At 42.0% G+C, this 18,602-nt stretch overlaps 1 protein-coding gene and 1 long non-coding RNA gene across 2 annotated transcripts in view; one reads left to right on the top strand and one right to left on the bottom strand.

Moving 5' to 3' along the window:
- Positions 1 to 18,602, top strand: part of gucy2c (guanylate cyclase 2C) — a 79,844-nt gene that overhangs the window by 9,446 nt on the left and 51,796 nt on the right. The window contains exons 2-8 of the mRNA XM_062980991.1: positions 2,276 to 2,397; positions 2,953 to 3,020; positions 4,276 to 4,491; positions 13,060 to 13,181; positions 13,877 to 13,973; positions 15,585 to 15,717; positions 17,300 to 17,435. Of these exons, the coding sequence (XP_062837061.1) occupies positions 2,276 to 2,397; positions 2,953 to 3,020; positions 4,276 to 4,491; positions 13,060 to 13,181; positions 13,877 to 13,973; positions 15,585 to 15,717; positions 17,300 to 17,435 (894 nt within the window). The remainder of the gene's footprint in view (positions 1 to 2,275; positions 2,398 to 2,952; positions 3,021 to 4,275; positions 4,492 to 13,059; positions 13,182 to 13,876; positions 13,974 to 15,584; positions 15,718 to 17,299; positions 17,436 to 18,602) is intronic.
- Positions 321 to 10,065, bottom strand: LOC134299145 (uncharacterized). The gene is made up of 2 exons (XR_010006302.1): positions 7,467 to 10,065; positions 321 to 5,856 (listed from the first exon to the last, which is right to left on the bottom strand). It is a non-coding gene; the product is annotated as an uncharacterized LOC134299145 (long non-coding RNA).

Here is an 18,602-nt window from a genome sequence, read left to right as displayed (position 1 = left end):
AGGAATCTGCTGCCAGTTATTTGTGTTTCATTGAATCTTTGTTTACCAACTTTTGTTTGTTTAAAGTGCCAGGCTGAAGTAAGCATTTTTGATTTAACCCAGATTAAACTCCTGTTTAATCCGGTTTATCTTTTGAACCGTTTTTAGTATCAGCGGAGTCTTTTTGTATCTTTTCACATTGAAGGCAAGTGTTTGCCTAGCCCTTTGTTTCTTACGGGCATTTTTGGTTCTGTAACTTTAATAAACTGTGTTGAACCTTATTTGGTGGCGTTCTGTCTGTGACAAGTGCCAAACCACCTCGGAACCCAGTTCAATATTAATACGATTAATGAATTTATTGCGATCAACAACTTTTATGATTTTTTCGCTCAACCCTACTATTAAAAATACATAAAGATTGGAACCCAAGTTATGAACAAGATAGGTTATGTAGGTTTGTTCTTAAACTGAATTTGTATGCAAGTCGATCTATATATATGTATAGTAGCTTGGGGACCTGGTGGTACCCAGGTTATTAGAAGAAGGCATAGTTTGTTTTGGGTGTTAGGTAATATCACTGAATTTTGGTCCAGATCTGTCGTTGGCTGGGTTCAGTGCTGTCTCGATAAGGATGAACTACACTTCCCAGATTCCCAGGGCAATCACCCCCAAACCCCACCATTATTTGCAATTGGCCATGTTGGGTCCGAGTGCCAAGTTTCGTCCAGATCAGATGTCAGCTGGGTTCAGGGTTTTCTGGATGCAGGTGAACTACAACTCCCAAAATCAAGGCCCATTCCCCTAAACCCCTGCAGTATGTTCAGTTGATCAAGGGGCTTCTCTGTGCCAAGTTTGGTCCCAGTCCATTGTTGATGGTGGTCACTGTTTCTCTGGATGGAAGTGAACTACAACTCGCAGAATCAAGGTCCATTTCCCCACATTGGGAAGGGTTAATATCCCTATGGTGTTTGTTTTGACGTGTATGCCCTGTGTGTTAATTGGATTTCAAAAAATTCGGCTTGATATATAAACAAGGATTGGTAAGAAAGCTTCAGTAGAGACACCTCTTCCTCATGACAACTCTTTCAGAAGTGAATTTCTCTTCCTAGGGGCAGATTTATCTCATTTCCTGTTGTCTCCCCCCCCTTCTTAACTATACATTTTTTGAAAGACAGATTACTATTATTATTTTTTATCATCATCATCATCATCATCATCATCATTATCATCATCATCATCACCATTTTATTTCTTACCCACCTCTCTTCATGGCTTGAGCATGTTAGAGAATAATTAAAACACAAAAACATTGTAAAAATACCACAAATACACATATTAAATTGTATTTCTAAAAAAAGATAGGGTACTATTCTATTATCCAGGTGAAAGCCACTAGGAGATGCTAAAGAGAGAATGATAGTCTATTTTACAGGGAGGGAGTTTAAGGAGAAAAACCATTTCCCCCATTTTCGCTGTTATTCCCCCTCCCCAATTCCCTTATCACAAATTAGGGTTGTTTCCACGACAGGAACATGGGTGGGGGGAATAACAGGAAAACGTGGAAATGGTTTTTCTTCTTCAAGCCACCCTCCACCCTGTAAAATGGACTAGCTTTCTCTCTCTAGCACCCCCTAGTGGTCTCCGCCCAGATAATGGAAGAGTACCAAAGATACATATTAAAACATACTTCTATAAAATACATATGAAAATACACAAAACAGAGATTAAACAAAGGACACAAATTTAAAATTAATGATTAAAAGCATCTCAACACTCCAATAAGTATTTCCTTTTAAATTGGAAAAATATTCTTGAGGCTATGACATTTTTAGAGGTTACCACTGAATCATTTTTCTACTACCATAATCAAAGCAAAAAGATATGAATATAATTTCTTTCATACAAAAAGATACACACAAGAAGATATAGCAGCCAGTTTCTCTTCCTTGTGGGAAAACTAGTGGATGTTATCTTGGGTTTAATATGCCACATTTCTTTTAAATATAGAAATTCTACATATATATTGCATCAATCTATTACAATCAGCATATGTCTACTATTAATTATTTTATTTTAATTATTTAAACCTGTCTTTAGAATAACTCCTTACAAAGTAACTAGTAGGACCAACATTATAGCAACACCTAAACAGTTGTCTTAAAAATCATTCAAATTCTAATTGTTGTTGTTCTCCACTTCTTCCTCCTCTTCACTTCTTCGTCTTCCTCCAAAATATCCTGCAGGTCATTGCATTTTAAAATGTCCTGCAATTGCATTGCTATTTTTTTTGTTACAGAGAACAATATGAACATGAATGTCAATGCTACACTTTATGGAATCAATAACACATCGCTCTATGTCTCAGACGGCTGCCGCACTAGCACTTGTGAAGGTGTGGAAATCATCAGAAAACTTTATGTGAGTATTAAAGCACTTTTAAGGAAACTGTTGTTGTAGTTCATGTAAACAAAGACCAAGCTATGTGTTGTTGAAGGCTTTCATGGCTGGAATCACTGGGTTGCTGTGAGTTTTTCAGGCTGTATGGTCATGTTCCAGATGTTCCATGTTCTGGAACATGGCCATATAGCCTGAAAAACTCACAGCAACAAAGACTTTGGAAATACAATATAACAGTGGAAAAGTTTTCTATCGCATTGTTAAATTATATAGCAATATGTCCACTGATACTACCATTCTTATATGTGAAAAAATTTCAAGTAGACACTCATGTTTCTATACAAATACATGCTTCTCTTATTTTATATTTTGTTTATAAAAGGGCTTGGGGCCCATGGGCTGTCCTTTGCCCTCCCCTTCATGATGTCTCAGTAATCATATTTCTTTCCCAACTGCAATCATTAGCATTTACAAGCTGCTTGTTCCAGTGCTATAACAGTACTTTGCATCTAGATAATGTTTTCTTTCTGAGTTCCAATCCTTTGCTGATGTTAATGTTGACATTTTCTATTACAGAGTAATGGTGACCTTGGGTGTGCTGTCCTGGGTCCCACATGCACCTATGCCACATACCAGATGGTCTCGTAAGTATCAGTATGAAGTGTCACATTAAATTCAGTTTAATATTCAGTGAATATTCAGTGAATCCAGATTCCACTTGAGATCCTAACAGACCCATGTGTAGACTATTGTGTTTCAGGACCACTTTTTCACATTAAAGAGTTAGCCTTTTCTACTTGCTGGGATTAGGGGCACAGGATTTCTATTAAAAAGACAAAACTGTAAATTAAAAAATTCTATTTTTTTTACTTGGGAGAGCATCTCTCTAAGACTCTGTAGGCCTTCTAACATGACTCTAGGGTGAATTTCCACTGGAAGAAGACAATGGAATCATGCTGGAGAACCTACAAAGGCCTAGCAAAGTGTTCTCTCTGGGAACCTCTATGTTCTCCAGTACAATTATATGCCCTAGTTGTCTTCATACCCCATAACTCAGGAGGTGGGGAAAGCCTGAATCCTGGGTGAGGATTTGTGTTTACCCCTAAAATAACATTTCATGTTTAGGCAGCCATTCCCTGGGTTTAGCTGAATCAGCCCCAGTATTTCGCCACTACAGGGCTGATCTAAGGTCATACTGATGTAAATGATCAGTGTAGATGAGTAGATGCACTGTGTTGTGGAAGGCTTTCATGGCCGGAATCACAGGGTTGTTGTGTGTTTTCCAGGCTGTAAGAATATTTCTGGAACATGGCCATACAGCCCGGAAAACACAAAACAACCCTGTAGATGCACCCTTAGTATGTTTCTATGGTCACTGATGTCTCTTTTCTATAATCAGAATTGCTAGCTGCTACATGCATACATTCTTTATTTGTACCTCCATTTCCAGTGTTTAACCACTCATGTAACAAAATTGCCTCGGTAGTGCACAAGAAGTAGGCATCATACCTCTCATTAGAACCCTTTTGTTTGTTCGAGAACAAAAAAGAATTGAGAGGGGGGAAATCTACAGATAGTGCCCCTCAAGATATTTTTGTGGGGATTATGGGGAAAACATTATACCTGAGGGCAAGGAGGACATAATTTTGTATTGTGGAGGGCAAAGCAGATTGAAACCAACAGGATCTTTCAGCACTGCATCATGTGCCTTGCAAAATGTACTAATGCTTTTACTGAAAGAACTATTCATCAAGATTTTTCGATTCTGTATCTACTTTGCAGTTAAATCAAGTCAAAGAAAATGTGTTACCAACAGGATCTTCACAGTAGCATTGATTTTAGAAGTTTTCAGCACCAGAGGCAACTCTGTTGGAATAATTTGCTTCTACTTTTTCTTAGAGTAGAGACTGTGTCAGGCCTCCCCGTCATCTCTGCTGGGAGTTTTGGGGTGTCTTGTGACTTCAAAGACTATTTAACACGAATATTGACTCCAGCCAGGAAACTAAGCTACTTCTTGATTGATTTCTGGGGAAATAAAGGATTATTATTCAAGGATGTCCCTTGGGAATCTACTTACATTTATAAGAAGATTAACAATACTGAAGACTGCTTCTGGTAAGAAACACTGTTGTATAAGATTTCCGTACTTTTTGATGATCACTGTTATTTTCATGTGTCAGGTTAAATCACATGTTAGTAACGTAGTGATATGATTTTAATCTACGGTATTATAATATGTTGGGAAATCACTTTGGGGAATTGAACTGTAAGAAGCAATATACAGAGAGAAAGAAGGAGCTGCAAATGTAAGGAAGGATAAAACCCTTTGAAGACAAATATTGTTGAAGTTTACTAAACTGAGAATTTAATGCAAACAAAAGTGAACAGAAACTCTGCATTTTTGTTAGAGGGAGAAGCATGTGTAATAGTGTTGTTGCTTAGGTCAGACTATCTGGAAGACTGTCTATCCCTATATAAACCATCAGGTTAGGGCTTTCTCATGGTCCTATCCGGTGAGGACTTATGAGAGGGCTTTTTTGTTGGAAGCTCCCAGGCATGGAATTCCCTCTGATGAAAGGGTGGGATAGTCCCCTTTCTGCCCTCATTCTGCTGCTAGGTAAACACCTTTTTATTTACACAGGCATTTCATTATTTATAAGTGATGCTTTTTAATGTAGAAGATTGCTATTTTTAATCTTCACTGTTATATTTAAATGATTTCATACTAATTTTAAATTATGGGTGTTTTTACATGACACCTAATTTATTTACTTATAAAAATACTTTTGTTTCTTTGAGTTTTTAGCTGTATTTTTAAAGCTTTGTTGTAAACTACCTTGGATTCCTGGTTGGGAATGCATGGTATATAATGACAAAGCAGTGCAAGAGCTGAATGTGGATATTACAAATATGCTGCTGCTCAGTTGTTTAGTCGTCTTCGACTCTTCGTGACCTCATGGACCAGTCCACGCCGGAGCTCCCTGTCGGCCGTCACCGCCCCCAGTTCCTTCAAGGTCAAGCCAGTCACTTCAAGGATACCGTCCACCCATCTTGCCCTTGGTCGGCCTCTCTTCCTTTTTCCTTCCATTTTCCCCAGCATCGTGATCTTTTCCAAGCTTTCCTGTCTCCTCATGTGGCCAAAATAGTTCAGCTTTGCCTCTAATATCCTTCTCTCCAGTGAGCAGCCAGGCATTATTTCCTGGAGGATGGACTGGTTGGATCAAGGCACCCTCAGGATTTTCCTCCAGCACCAGAGTTCAAAAGTGTCTATCTTCCTTTGCTCAGCCTTCCTTATGGTCCAGCTCTCGCATCCATAGGTTACTATGGGGAATACCATTGCTTTGACTATGCAGACCTTCGTTGCCAGTGTGATGTCTCTGCTCTTCACTATTTTGTCAAGGTTGGCCATTGCTCTCCTCCCAAGAAGTAAACGTCTTCTGATTTCCTGGCTATAATCTGCATCTGCAGTGATCTTCGCGCCTAGAAATATAAAGTCTGTCACTGCCTCCACGTTAACAAATATAATTAATTTCATTCAGACCTCCCAGCTAACTAACCTCTTGCTTTCATGTATTGATTTTGTAAAATGCAAAACCATAGTCATGTGAGGACTAGGAGCATTTGGTGGATCTGATAGCATGAGGATGCCAAATCCACTCTTGGGATTCTGGCAGCTCTAGTCCTCCTGAAACTGCTCAAGGTTGCACAGAATATATCCTTGGGCCAAAATTGTATCAGAATACAGTCCAGCTTCTGAATAGTTCTGGGGAAACCTGGAATTTCTGTGTGAGGGATGGCCATAAACCCCAGAGTGGTTTCACGGCCCCTGTGACATCAGATCCTGCCGTCATCCCTAAGGAGCAAAGCAACAGGCGTACCTACTGAGAGTTCTCCTCTTAGGCAGAAGGGCAGACCATCTGAATTCAAGACATAATGTCCCTTTTTGTTTGACTGTGAGAGAAACTGACCATGATATATTTTCTCCCTAGCATTAGCATGGCATTGGGCTAAAAGGTGATAAACAAACAATAAGAAACTTAAAGAGTTGCAGAAAAGGACCATTGTGCTTTTCCTGCATGGCAGGGAGTTGAACTGGATGGCCCTTGTAACTTCTTCCTGTTGGCCCCATTTTAGCAGGCAACCCCTGGCAGTGAGACCAGGGAGAAGCCTGTTGGCAAAAACCCAGGCAAGTGATCCGCCTGAGCTGCCCATTTTGAGTGAGTCCCTGCTATGGCGAGCATACAGATCAGGCCCAATTGAAATTAGCCAGCAAGCAAGGAGAGAAGGTGATTTTCAGCCAAGGGAGATTTTATTACCTGCAGATAAGATGCTACCTAGTGATTCATTCACAAAGTAGATAGCATACAGAATACAGTTTCACAGCCCTTTTTATACATAGGCTGCAGCCAAGCCTCTAATTCTGACCAGTCACAGAGAAGGGTTTGGCTCATTGGCCAGCATGGGCTGGGAACAAGGGATGATTAAGTGTCGATAAATGGGGTTCCTTTTACTGAACAGGAAAAATAACAAAGTGATTGAGGACATCTCTGGCCCTACCCAGGAAGCTATTGTATTGAGATGAACATGGCATGGCCCATTAATAGGACTGGGCTGGCGATTCCAGACCCCAGAGCAACAAAACATCATATATTAATACAATCATGCAAAAATGACAGAGGATGAGTTTTGGCTGTATAAATGCTGATTCCTTCCAATGCAAGCGGTCCTGTTCATCAAAGGTGCAGGGTGGTAAAATTGGTTCTTCCCCAAGGGAAGGGAGAGGTGATTTTCCCCACCTGAATGTATTGTGTTGCAATGTCCAGGTAAAGTCCAAAGATATAGGTGAAACTGGGAACTTGATGAGGAAGTTCCCAGCTTAGTTTCTTTTCCCCAGGCTATACAAATGTGTGGGATGCAAGACATCTTTGGGTTCAGGAACAAGGTTTCCCCCAAAGGGAAGGAATGGGGATCTCAGGAGCATAAAACATTAGGTTAACACAACATATAGACAAAATAAGAACACATAGGAAAAAAAACATGGAGTGTTTGGGGCAAATTATATATATGAGAGACACAGTTTTCCAAAGTACCTTTAACAAGCCGGGCTTCCCAGTAAGTCATGGCCAGGGGTAATCTACCCCTGGTTGTCATGGCACATCATATAAACATTCAGAGGAAGATGATGGCAAGGCATCTAAGGAGTGCTCTTTGCCTTTCATTGGATTAGTACTCCGGCAGGCGTCAGAGAGAGAAAAAAGGAGAAAAAAAGGAGACTTCAGTGAGTGGGGACCTGGCCCAGGTAAACTAGACATCCCAAGGACCCAGGGCTGGTTTTCTCATGCAACATTACAGTTGTATGATTTTAGGACAGATAAAAGAAAATACTTTTTCTTATAGTGTATAGGTAAAATGTGGGATGTGCTACTTAGAGATTCAATGATGGGTAGTATCTTTGATAGCTCTGATAGAGGACTGAACAAATTAATGGAAAATGGGGCTAACCTGCAGCTACTAGTCATGTTGGATATATGGAGCTTTCCAGTAGCAGAGGCAATATGTCTCTTTGCAATCAGTTGCTGGGGAGCAAAACCAGGAGGATGCTGTTGGACTCATGCCTTACCTGTTGGCTTCTCAGAGGTAATTACTTTGCCACTATGTGAAATTTTTTTGCTGTATACATGGTAGATCCAATATGGCTTTTTGTTTTTATGAAGCTTATAAGTGTAGTGTTTTAGAATGACAGAATGATAATATTACCTAAAATGGTAAATGAAAAAATAATGAATCTGTATGGAGGAAGATTTTTTACTCAGTGTACAGAAAAACATAATTGTCCCATTGATTTATTGATGGATTCTACTGTTGGACAGACAGAATTCTCTGTGCAGTGAAAAATAGATATAAAATATAAACAACAAAACAGTATGTTGTTGAAAGAAAAATCTGGCTACTAGTACTAAAACACTCTAAAATCAGGACAGTAAATAAACAAAAACACCCAAAGAGCAGGGGAATTCCAGAAAAGAATCAATCAGGGCCAGCTAACACCTCCCAACAAAGGAGTCCCCCAGGCAGCAAACAGCCAGGAATTTAATCTGCAAGGCCATTAAATGCTAATCAACGTGGCCATTTGCAACATTCACACTTGTCTCGAGCAGACAAGAGTTCTTTCTCCCACAGATATATATAAATCTCACTTGCCTAGTTTCCAACAGACCCCTCAACTTCTGAGGATGCCTGCCATAGATGTGGGTGAAATGTCAGGAGAGAATGCTTCTGGAACATGGCCATACATCCTCGAGAACTCACAGCAACCCAATAACACAGTAACTGGAAACAGGGCATAATAAAAGATTAAGCCAGCAGTTATCTCTAAGAACAGTAGCTTCTAGTTTATCTCCAAGAAAAAAATGAAGCATTTAATCTAACTTGAGGAGGATAAAGTACAATTTCTGCCAAATGCTTTATGGAAGTGTTTGTTTATACAAGTAGGCATTAAGAGCACAACTGTGCTTTGCGCTGTTCTTCATTTGTGGCAAGCAACACTTTCCCTCCTGTATGTTCTCTTTTGCAAATGTTATTTTACTCGCTAGCTATTTGTTTCCATCACTGTTCAATTACAGTACTGGAATGCTTTGCTGTGAAGACGGAATCAAATGAAAGACTGATGAGAGAGCATGTACTGGGCAGGCAAACAAGGTTCCTAACTTGTTTACTAGCAAGAATTTTATGCCTTTAAGCATTGTTTGATGTACAGAAACTTAGGACATGAAATGTTCAACCATCACTTTAGAAGCCTCATCAGCTACATCTCTATATGACTTATTAAGACAAGCTAAGAACAGTAAGAATCCAAGTTACAGCAGTGTTCCCTTATAGCGATGTCAGCAGTGGCAGCAAATGTGATCTGTGAGGCAGCCTTAATATTAAAAGATCTTTCCAAGATGCTGAATTCTATCCTCATGTTAGGTTTTGCATCTTGGATAGCTGATTCAGCCCCAATGGATAGCTATTATTATTGGTAGTTTGAATACAGGCCAGGTTTACAAGACTGAGGAGTATGGGCCAATACATTGAACAGAGGAAAGATCTTGAGAGAAGAGGAAATATAGGCAGCACAACCTGTTATGGTGAATCAGTCCTCTATTGAGCATGCCACCATGACTTGGTGTCAGGTATAAAACTTTACTAAAGCATTTGTAGTAACAAATGCTTTACTACAGGTCTGTGATTATTTTCACTGCTTCCATTTCTATAATTAAAGCTTTGGGAGGCAAAATTTGCACTTACATTTACATCTGGTGATATTCTATTCAGAAACAATAATGTAATTGTGCTGATCTCTTCTGCAAGAACATTGCTGTACTAAAGCTTTTCATTCTTTGTGCTCCTGGAAAATGCATGTTTAAGAAGAATAAAAATGCAAAGGCATGTGGCATGGCAATTGTTACAGGCATGGTAAGGGAAAGGATCTCATCTCACTTTAGAAGTGAGATTGATATAATTCATTTACTTCAGACTATTTTCCCAGTTGTTATCAAAAGGCCACATTTATTGTGGATTCACTAAATTTTGCCAGGCATGTCAGCTGTAAAATGGCTGTCATGATGGCACATGTAGTTATTTCTTTAAAAAAGAAATTAAGCCAAGCATACAGAATTAATAAATATTTATTTCGCTATGCCACATTTCATTTGTTCTATTAATATCAATGCCCACAATGTGTAAGATACAGTACGATCCCTGTATCTGCGGAGAATACATTCCAAGGCATACAAATACCCCTGCGGATACCTGAAATGATGGATAACAGTGAACTCTATATTTTGATTATACTTGGGCTAGCTAGAAGCATACCATTCAATTGCAACTGAGGGCCTAAAGAGGCCCAGAAATGCTTCAGAGCAGGGGAATATTTTGTGGAATTGTAGGGAAGTAAAGCTGTGGGTATCGAACAGAGCCGGCCCAAGGAAATTTTCAAGTGTAAGCGAAAAAGGATTTTGGTGCCCCCCCCCCAAAAAACTCAATCACCGAGAAAGCAGGCTCCGTGGAAATGGGCGATCTGCCCTGCACGCATGCGCACAGGACAGATCGCCCATTTCCTCCCTGCCTGCTCAACGCAGGCACAGATCGCCAGCCGATCTGTGCCTGCGTTGAGCAGGCACCATGGAAATGGGCGATCTGCCCCGCGCGCGTGCGCACGGGACAGATCGCCCATTTCCTCCCTGCCTGCTCAACGCAGGCACAGATCGGCTGGCGATCTGTGCCTGCGTTGAGCAGGCACCATGGAAACGGGCGATCTGCCCCGCGCGCGTGCGCACGGGACAGATCGCCCATTTCCTCCCTGCCTGCTCAACGCAGGCACAGATCGGCTGACGATCTGCGCCTGCGTTGAGCAGGCACCATGGAAATGGGCGATCTGCCCCGCGCGCGTGCGCACGGGACAGATCGCCCATTTCCTCCCTGCCTGCTCAACGCAGGCACAGATCAGCTGGCGATCTGTGCCTGCGTTGAGCAGGCACCATGGAAATGGGCGATCTGCCCCGCGCGCGTGCGCACGGGACAGATCGCCCATTTCCTCCCTGCCTGCTCAACGCAGGCACAGATCGCCAGCCGATCTGTGCCTGCGTTGAGCAGGCACCATGGAAACGGGCGATCTGCCCCGCGCGCGTGCGCACGGGACAGATCGCCCATTTCCGCCCTACCTGCTCAACACAGGCACAGATCAGCTGGCGATCTGTGCCTGCGTTGAGCAGGCACCATGGAAATGGGCGATCTGCCCCGCGCGCGTGCGCACGGGACAGATCGCCCATTTCCTCCCTGCCTGCTCAACGCAGGCACAGATCGCCAGCCGATCTGTGCCTGCGTTGAGCAGGCACCATGGAAACGGGCGATCTGCCCCGCGCGCGTGCGCACGGGACAGATCGCCCATTTCCTCCCTGCCTGCTCAACGCAGGCACAGATCGCCAGCCGATCTGTGCCTGCGTTGAGCAGGCACCATGGAAATGGGCGATCTGCCCCGCGCGCGTGCGCACGGGACAGATCGCCCATTTCCTCCCTGCCTGCTCAACGCAGGCACAGATCGGCTGGCGATCTGTGCCTGCGTTGAGCAGGCACCATGGAAACGGGCGATCTGCCCCGCGCGCGTGCGCACGGGACAGATCGCCCATTTCCTCCCTGCCTGCTCAACGCAGGCACAGATCGGCTGACGATCTGCGCCTGCGTTGAGCAGGCACCATGGAAATGGGCGATCTGCCCCGCGCGCGTGCGCACGGGACAGATCGCCCATTTCCTCCCTGCCTGCTCAACGCAGGCACAGATCAGCTGGCGATCTGTGCCTGCGTTGAGCAGGCACCATGGAAACGGGCGATCTGCCCCGCGCGCGTGCGCACGGGACAGATCGCCCATTTCCGCCCTACCTGCTCAACGCAGGCACAGATCAGCTGGCGATCTGTGCCTGCGTTGAGCAGGCACCATGGAAACGGGCGATCTGCCCCGCGCGCGTGCGCACGGGACAGATCGCCCATTTCCTCCCTGCCTGCTCAACGCAGGCACAGATCGCCAGCCGATCTGTGCCTGCGTTGAGCAGGCACCATGGAAACGGGCGATCTGCCCCGCGCGCGTGCGCACGGGACAGATCGCCCATTTCCTCCCTGCCTGCTCAACGCAGGCACAGATCGCCAGCCGATCTGTGCCTGCGTTGAGCAGGCACCATGGAAACGGGCGATCTGCCCCGCGCGCGTGCGCACGGGACAGATCGCCCATTTCCTCCCTGCCTGCTCAACGCAGGCACAGATCGGCTGACGATCTGCGCCTGCGTTGAGCAGGCACCATGGAAACGGGCGATCTGCCCCGCGCGCGTGCGCACGGGACAGATCGCCCATTTCCTCCCTGCCTGCTCAACGCAGGCACAGATCGGCTGACGATCTGCGCCTGCGTTGAGCAGGCACCATGGAAATGGGCGATCTGCCCCGCGCGCGTGCGCACGGGACAGATCGCCCATTTCCTCCCTGCCTGCTCAACGCAGGCACAGATCGGCTGACGATCTGCGCCTGCGTTGAGCAGGCAGCATGGAAATGGGCGATCTGCCCCGCGCGCGTGCGCACGGGACAGATTGCCCATTTCCTCCCTGCCTGCTCAACGCAGGCACAGATCGGCTGGCGATCTGCGCCTGTGTTGAGCCCAGGCTGCAAGGCCGTTGAGCCAAACGGCGGCGGCGCAGCGGCAGCATCGGCGGCGCTACGGGGGCGCTGTCGACGCCTCGACAGCGCCCCTAGCGGCGTGCGCCCGAGGCGGGCGCTTCAGCGGCCGTATAGGTTAAACCGGCTCTGGTATCGAATCAATGGATAAGGGAGCCATATGGTATTTGTCTCTTAGCAATCTCCTCATGCAAGATTCAAATATCTTTGACTCTGAGTGCCATTTCTGAAAGAAAGCTGCCAACTAGTAAGCAGTTGCATTGTCTGATGCCTAGATTTGGACCCATACTAAGGCTAAGCCTTTTCACTGAGATCAATAAAGTTGTTGTTTTTTCCATGCCGACAAATGCAGTCTGTGTCCATTATTGCTAAAGTGAAGTCTTGCTCACTGCTGAGTTTGCAAATAAATTTCTAAAACCTTTAATTCAAAAGTATGTTACTCTTAAAGCTGATTTGTAATTTGTACTTCTTATTCCATTTCCAGGTATATGAATGCCTTAGAAGCTGATGTGACATTTTTCTCTCTAAACATAAAATCCAAGGAGATCATAAGGACACAAGAATACCTACAGGACATTGTGAGGAATTCAAATCGGAAAAGCAATGGTAAGGAAATACAGTAGAGTCTCACTTATCCAAGCCTCGCTTATCCAAGCTTCTGGATTATTCAAGCCATTTTTGTAGTCAATTTTTCAATATATCATGATATTTTGGTGCTAAATTTGTAAATACAGTAATTACAACACAACATTACTGCGTATTGAACTAATTTTTCTGTCAAACTTGTTGTATAACATGATGTTTTGGTGCTTAATTTGTAAAATCATAACCTAATTTGATATTTAATAGGCTTTTCCTTAATCCTTATTATCCAAGATATTCACTTATTCAAGCTTCTGCCGGCCTGTTTAGCTTGGATAAGTGAGACTCTACTGTATGTTGAATATTTTGTTCCTGCATGTCCAAGAGATGAGGGACATCATTTCACTATGCCTTTGTATGTAATGGAACTTGAACATCCACAGATTTTGGTATCTACGGGGAACTAAACCCCAGCAGATACTAAAGGCCCACTGCACAAATCAAATGGTAAAACGTAGAAAGGCCACTTCATCCCCTAATAATCATATATATGTACAGCTTGCAGACTGAACCAGATTCTACTGAAGTTTCCACATATCTACCCCTGAAGTCTATTTTAATACTATTGCATCTTCAATTGCTCTAAAACTGTATTGTTAAAAGTAAAGAGGAAATGAGTTATTGCCTTTTGTTTCTCCCTCCATCTTTCTGTTTTACAGTGATCATCATGTGTGGTACTCCAGAGGATATTGACATAGCCTTAGGGGGTGTAAAGATGGATGATGATATTGTTGTTATCCTGATAGATCTTCACAGGTAAAAACCTTGCAGGACTGTGGCGAAGATCAAAATAAGACCTATTAAACCTGGAATATCTCTCTTTGCAAGAGCATGTGCTAAATTGCTAGACTAGTCTAATATAGGCTGGGGACAATGCAACCTGTGGATCGCATGGGGCTCCCAGACTCCTGACAGGACCCATGGCATTCACTTCCTCTCCCTTTAGCATCCAAAGCCCCAGCACTTGCCATATAGCCTCTGAACGTCTTCCCACCTCCACCATGGTATAGCCATTCAGTGCCTTGTGGGAACAGGAAAGACTAGGGAAGTGTCTGGCTGTGTCCTTGTGGCCTGACATGAAATTATTATTTAAGTGCTGAGATCCTCCAGGGTCCTTCGGAGCTTTCAGCACTGCTGTAATTATTTCGTATCTGGTTGGGGAGACATATCTTTTTGTGTCTGCCTGCTCCTCACAAGATAAGGAATGACTGTTCAGGGCAAGGGGAGGACATCAAAGATTATATAGTATAAGGACATGGCTCAGCCTTGTGTAGGTCTCCATATGTAACTACTATGATGTGTATTACACTTATTTGTTACACAAAAGAGAGCCATGGCTACCATACCTTAAGCACTGTTTATGAAATTATTTTCATATTTAATCTCAAAACAGTACTAGGAAGACTATGTAAAACAGATGAACCAAAATAACAGCATGGAAAAAACATATTGGATTAATACCATGATGATGACACACTAGTGTTGCAATCCCATACTTACATGCCAGGAACTAAGCCCCATTGAACTTACTGGAATTTATTACTGAAAAGACACATGTAGGAGATGGTAGCCAGTTGAGTGGAGTGGTTTGACTGTTAGATGAAGACTTCAGGAAAACCAGGTTTCAAATCCCCACTCAGTCATACACACCCTCTAGCAATTTGTACTATTTTAGTCTCAGAAGAAAACAATGGCAATTCCCCATAGCAAATTATGTCAGGAAAAACCAATGATAGGTTCACCTGAGGGTCACTATAAAATGGAAATTACTTGAAGCATGCAACAACAATAGAAATACCTATGGGGAATTTGCCTTTCAGAACAGTGAAATAATATCACTATGCACAGATCATTGCTTGATCGGAATTTCCCCAGGTACCCTGTTAACATACTATATATTCAGACCTATTCTAATATTATGTACCTATTAAGCTTAGTGCTTCTCCGAGCTCACAAAGGAATGGTGTGGATTCTAGGTAAGGAAGTATTCAATAATCTTTAGTCTAGCCAGAAAGTCAGTTCATAATCCAACCATAATACGTTTATCAGCATTTTCTTTAGTAACAGTCACTCAGTTGCTTGAATAACTTGGACTTTCTATTGTCCTTGTTTGTGCTTTCCACTTGTACTTTCTATACGCCACTCCTGAAGCAGCTCCACTGGCTGCCAATAACTTATTGGTCCCAATTCAAAGTGCAGGTTATTTTACTGTTATTGTTTTAATTATATATGCTGTCATCGTATTGTTTTATCTGTTGATTGGGCTTGGTCCCCATATGAACTGCTCTGAGACCCCTCGGGGAGATGGAAGCAGGTTATAAATAACATCATCATCATCATCGTTATTATTTTTATTATTATTTCCAGTAATGAATACTATGAAAATGCTAACTCAGCTGAATACATGAAGCAAGTCCTTGTCCTGTCTCTGGCACCAACAAACATTAGTGCAGTTTCGAACTATAGTGGGATTCCTGTTGATCCTGGGAAACTCTATCTGGTAATTTTTTGACATATGGTATGCTTGAAATTGTATTGCAGAATGAAATGCTTTCCTGATTTATCACTCTTGCAGATTTGTAGTGTAAAAGGCCCTTTACACTACACACTAAAGTTCCAACTTGTGGTGAGCCTAAGACGAACCTATCAAGGGGTTTTCTTTGCAAGACTTGTCCAAACCTTTCTATGCAAGATTTTTTTGCTTTTGCCTTACACTGAGGCTGAAAAAGAGTGATTTGCTGAAGGCCTCCCAGTGGGTTTCAATAACCAATCTTGATTAGATGTGCCAAATGTGTATGTGGAGGGATTTTTGGACCCTCTCCCCAACCTATCACTCATTTACCAGTGTATCTTAGGGTCCTTCCAGACAGGCCCAAAATGCAGGATATTTCTGGCTTTTACTCGAAGTGAATTAATGCAGAGAAAACTGGGTTTTCCCAGTTTACTCTGCATTAATTAAAAACCTGGACAGATCTGGACTGGGCTTCAATCCTCACAGTCATCTTGGTTCTTTGGGCTCCTGGAGCCTGAAGGAGCGGGAAGGCGCCCAATCGGATAAATATAGTATTTTACTTAGAAAATGAAAATCTAAGAAGAAATGGGGTGGCATTAATAGAAAAGAGAAATGGAGCAAAAATAGTAAAGGGTAAACTGGAAAGTCTGTGTGAATAATATCAATAAGACTTCAGGGAAAGGCCATCAATATAATCAATAGACCAAGGTTATACGCCAATGACAAAGGAAGAAGAAATTAAAGATTCACCATTGCAGTTGAGGAACTTGATTTGTTATTAACCATAGATAATTGGGCTGCAAAAGTACAAAACAGAGCAGAATGATATTGTACAAAAGTTCAGCCTAAAATCAATAAATGAAGCAAAGGGTGGAGAAGCTCTATTTTCTCTTCAAAACAAACAAACAAAACAACAATGAAATGGTAATATAAAACATTAGAGTAAAGCTAAAGAAGAAACTATACAAATAATAGTGCCAAAATACAACCCAAAGAACATTCCTTCCCATTCTTAATTTAAACATAAAAATAGATTCCACCTATTAAGTCTATTTGACAGGGAGCCAAAAGAACTCTAACAGCAAAAAGAAAAAAGTAGATTAAATGATGGATGCAATTCTTAAATTATAAACTATCTTTTGGGAACTGACAGGTGATGATGTAAGATTGCAGGAACAGATGGATGGTTAGATTTTGTAGAGCAATAATTTGATAGAAGAGGAAAATAAGACTATTCAAAGAGAAGTGCAAGACTATGATGTATAAACTGTGAGGATAAAGGAAAGCAGTGGGGTTTAATGAAAAGGTTGAGCCTTGTGCTGTGCACAGTAGAGGCAGCTATGAGCACATCTCTTTAAGTGTCTCACTCTGTATGCTGTTGATTCTTTTACTGCTTGTAATTGCTCCCCTACAGAGAAAATATTGGGTGCAATCTTCTGCCATCATTTAAAAACACAAGCTTTCTATCTTCAATGCATTTACTAAAAGAACCAGATATTCTCTACGCCTTTGGTGTATTATTTGCTGACTTTACACAGTTTAAGATTTCTTGTTTTTCCTTCTCTTACAGCTGCAAGATGACTTCATTGTTGGCTATTTGGATGCTATTTTGCTCTTTGGCCATGTTGTGAGAAAACTTTTTTCGGAAAAAATACCAGTAAACTCTCCTAAATTTATTAAGCAATTCCGAAATCTCACTTTTCAAGGTAATCATATATACCTCTATAAAACTATAATGCATGGAGTATGCTATAGAGTAGGCTAACTGTCAAACACAGTTAGTGTGAAATAGGATTTCAGCAAAAAGTCCCCTAGAGATATGAGGACAAAATGTCAAAGCAAAAGGTACTGTCCTCTTATTTTTCATTGTCTTCTAGTTGTTCATAATAAAAATTACATTTTTCATTGATAATAATTGTGCTAGGTATTAAATAAATGATATTACTTTTGAAATGAAGCTTTCAGAATAACATCTAGACAGTTAAAAACTAAAAGAAGTGGAAAAAATACAATGATCAGCATCCCTGTTAGTGATATATGCACATACAAGTGAGTGCTCATAGTGTGGTAGTTTGCGTGTTTAACTATGAGCCCAATACAATAGTGTTTGAATCCCCTCTTGACCATGGAAATACACTGGGTTACTTTGAGGCAAGTTACACTTTTGCAGCCTCAAAGGAAAGCATTGGCAATATCCTTCTGAACAAAACATGTCAAGGAAATCCAAAGATAGTTTTGCTTTAGGACTACAAGACTGGTAAATTGCAATTAGAGCAAGATAATAGCATCTGTAGCTAGTGCTCAGCATTTGACATTGTGTCTCTTCTATTGCTGATTTGCATTTTAATTGTGTAACCTTTTCACTGACTGGAAAAATAGTCAATGGCTCCCAATATCACTGCTTGAGTAAGTGGATGGGATTCTCATCCTCTCCCCATTCTTTCTCTTAAAGAGCCTAACGTTAGTTTTATGCATGGAAGAGTCAGCCTTGGTGAAGGGAGAAGGAAGCTTAGCAAGCTTCAGCTGTAATTTTGCAAACTGTTACTGGGAAGTTAGCCTCCACACGGAGGGAACATATTAGACAGATGTAGTCATATTCCTGTTATCATAGATGTATATAGGGTCCCCCTGGGGGAGAAGAGTGGCATATAAATTAAATAAATAAACAAACGAATAAATAAATAAATGGATGGATGAAAATTAACACAAAAAAGAAGAGAATTTTCTGAGGGCAAACAGTAAGTGAGGAGCGATGAGAAAATATTGGTCAGGTTTTGAAAGTTGCAGTGAGAATCCTTTATTTCCTTACAAAGATTATTATAGGAAGGGGTGTTTTTTCTTAACAATGTGTAGAAAAGCAATTTTTTCTTTAT

Source organism: Anolis carolinensis, chromosome 5, assembly GCF_035594765.1.
Source record: "Anolis carolinensis isolate JA03-04 chromosome 5, rAnoCar3.1.pri, whole genome shotgun sequence".
Taxonomy (NCBI): domain Eukaryota; kingdom Metazoa; phylum Chordata; class Lepidosauria; order Squamata; family Dactyloidae; genus Anolis; species Anolis carolinensis.
This window is presented reverse-complemented; position numbering and strand designations above follow the sequence as displayed.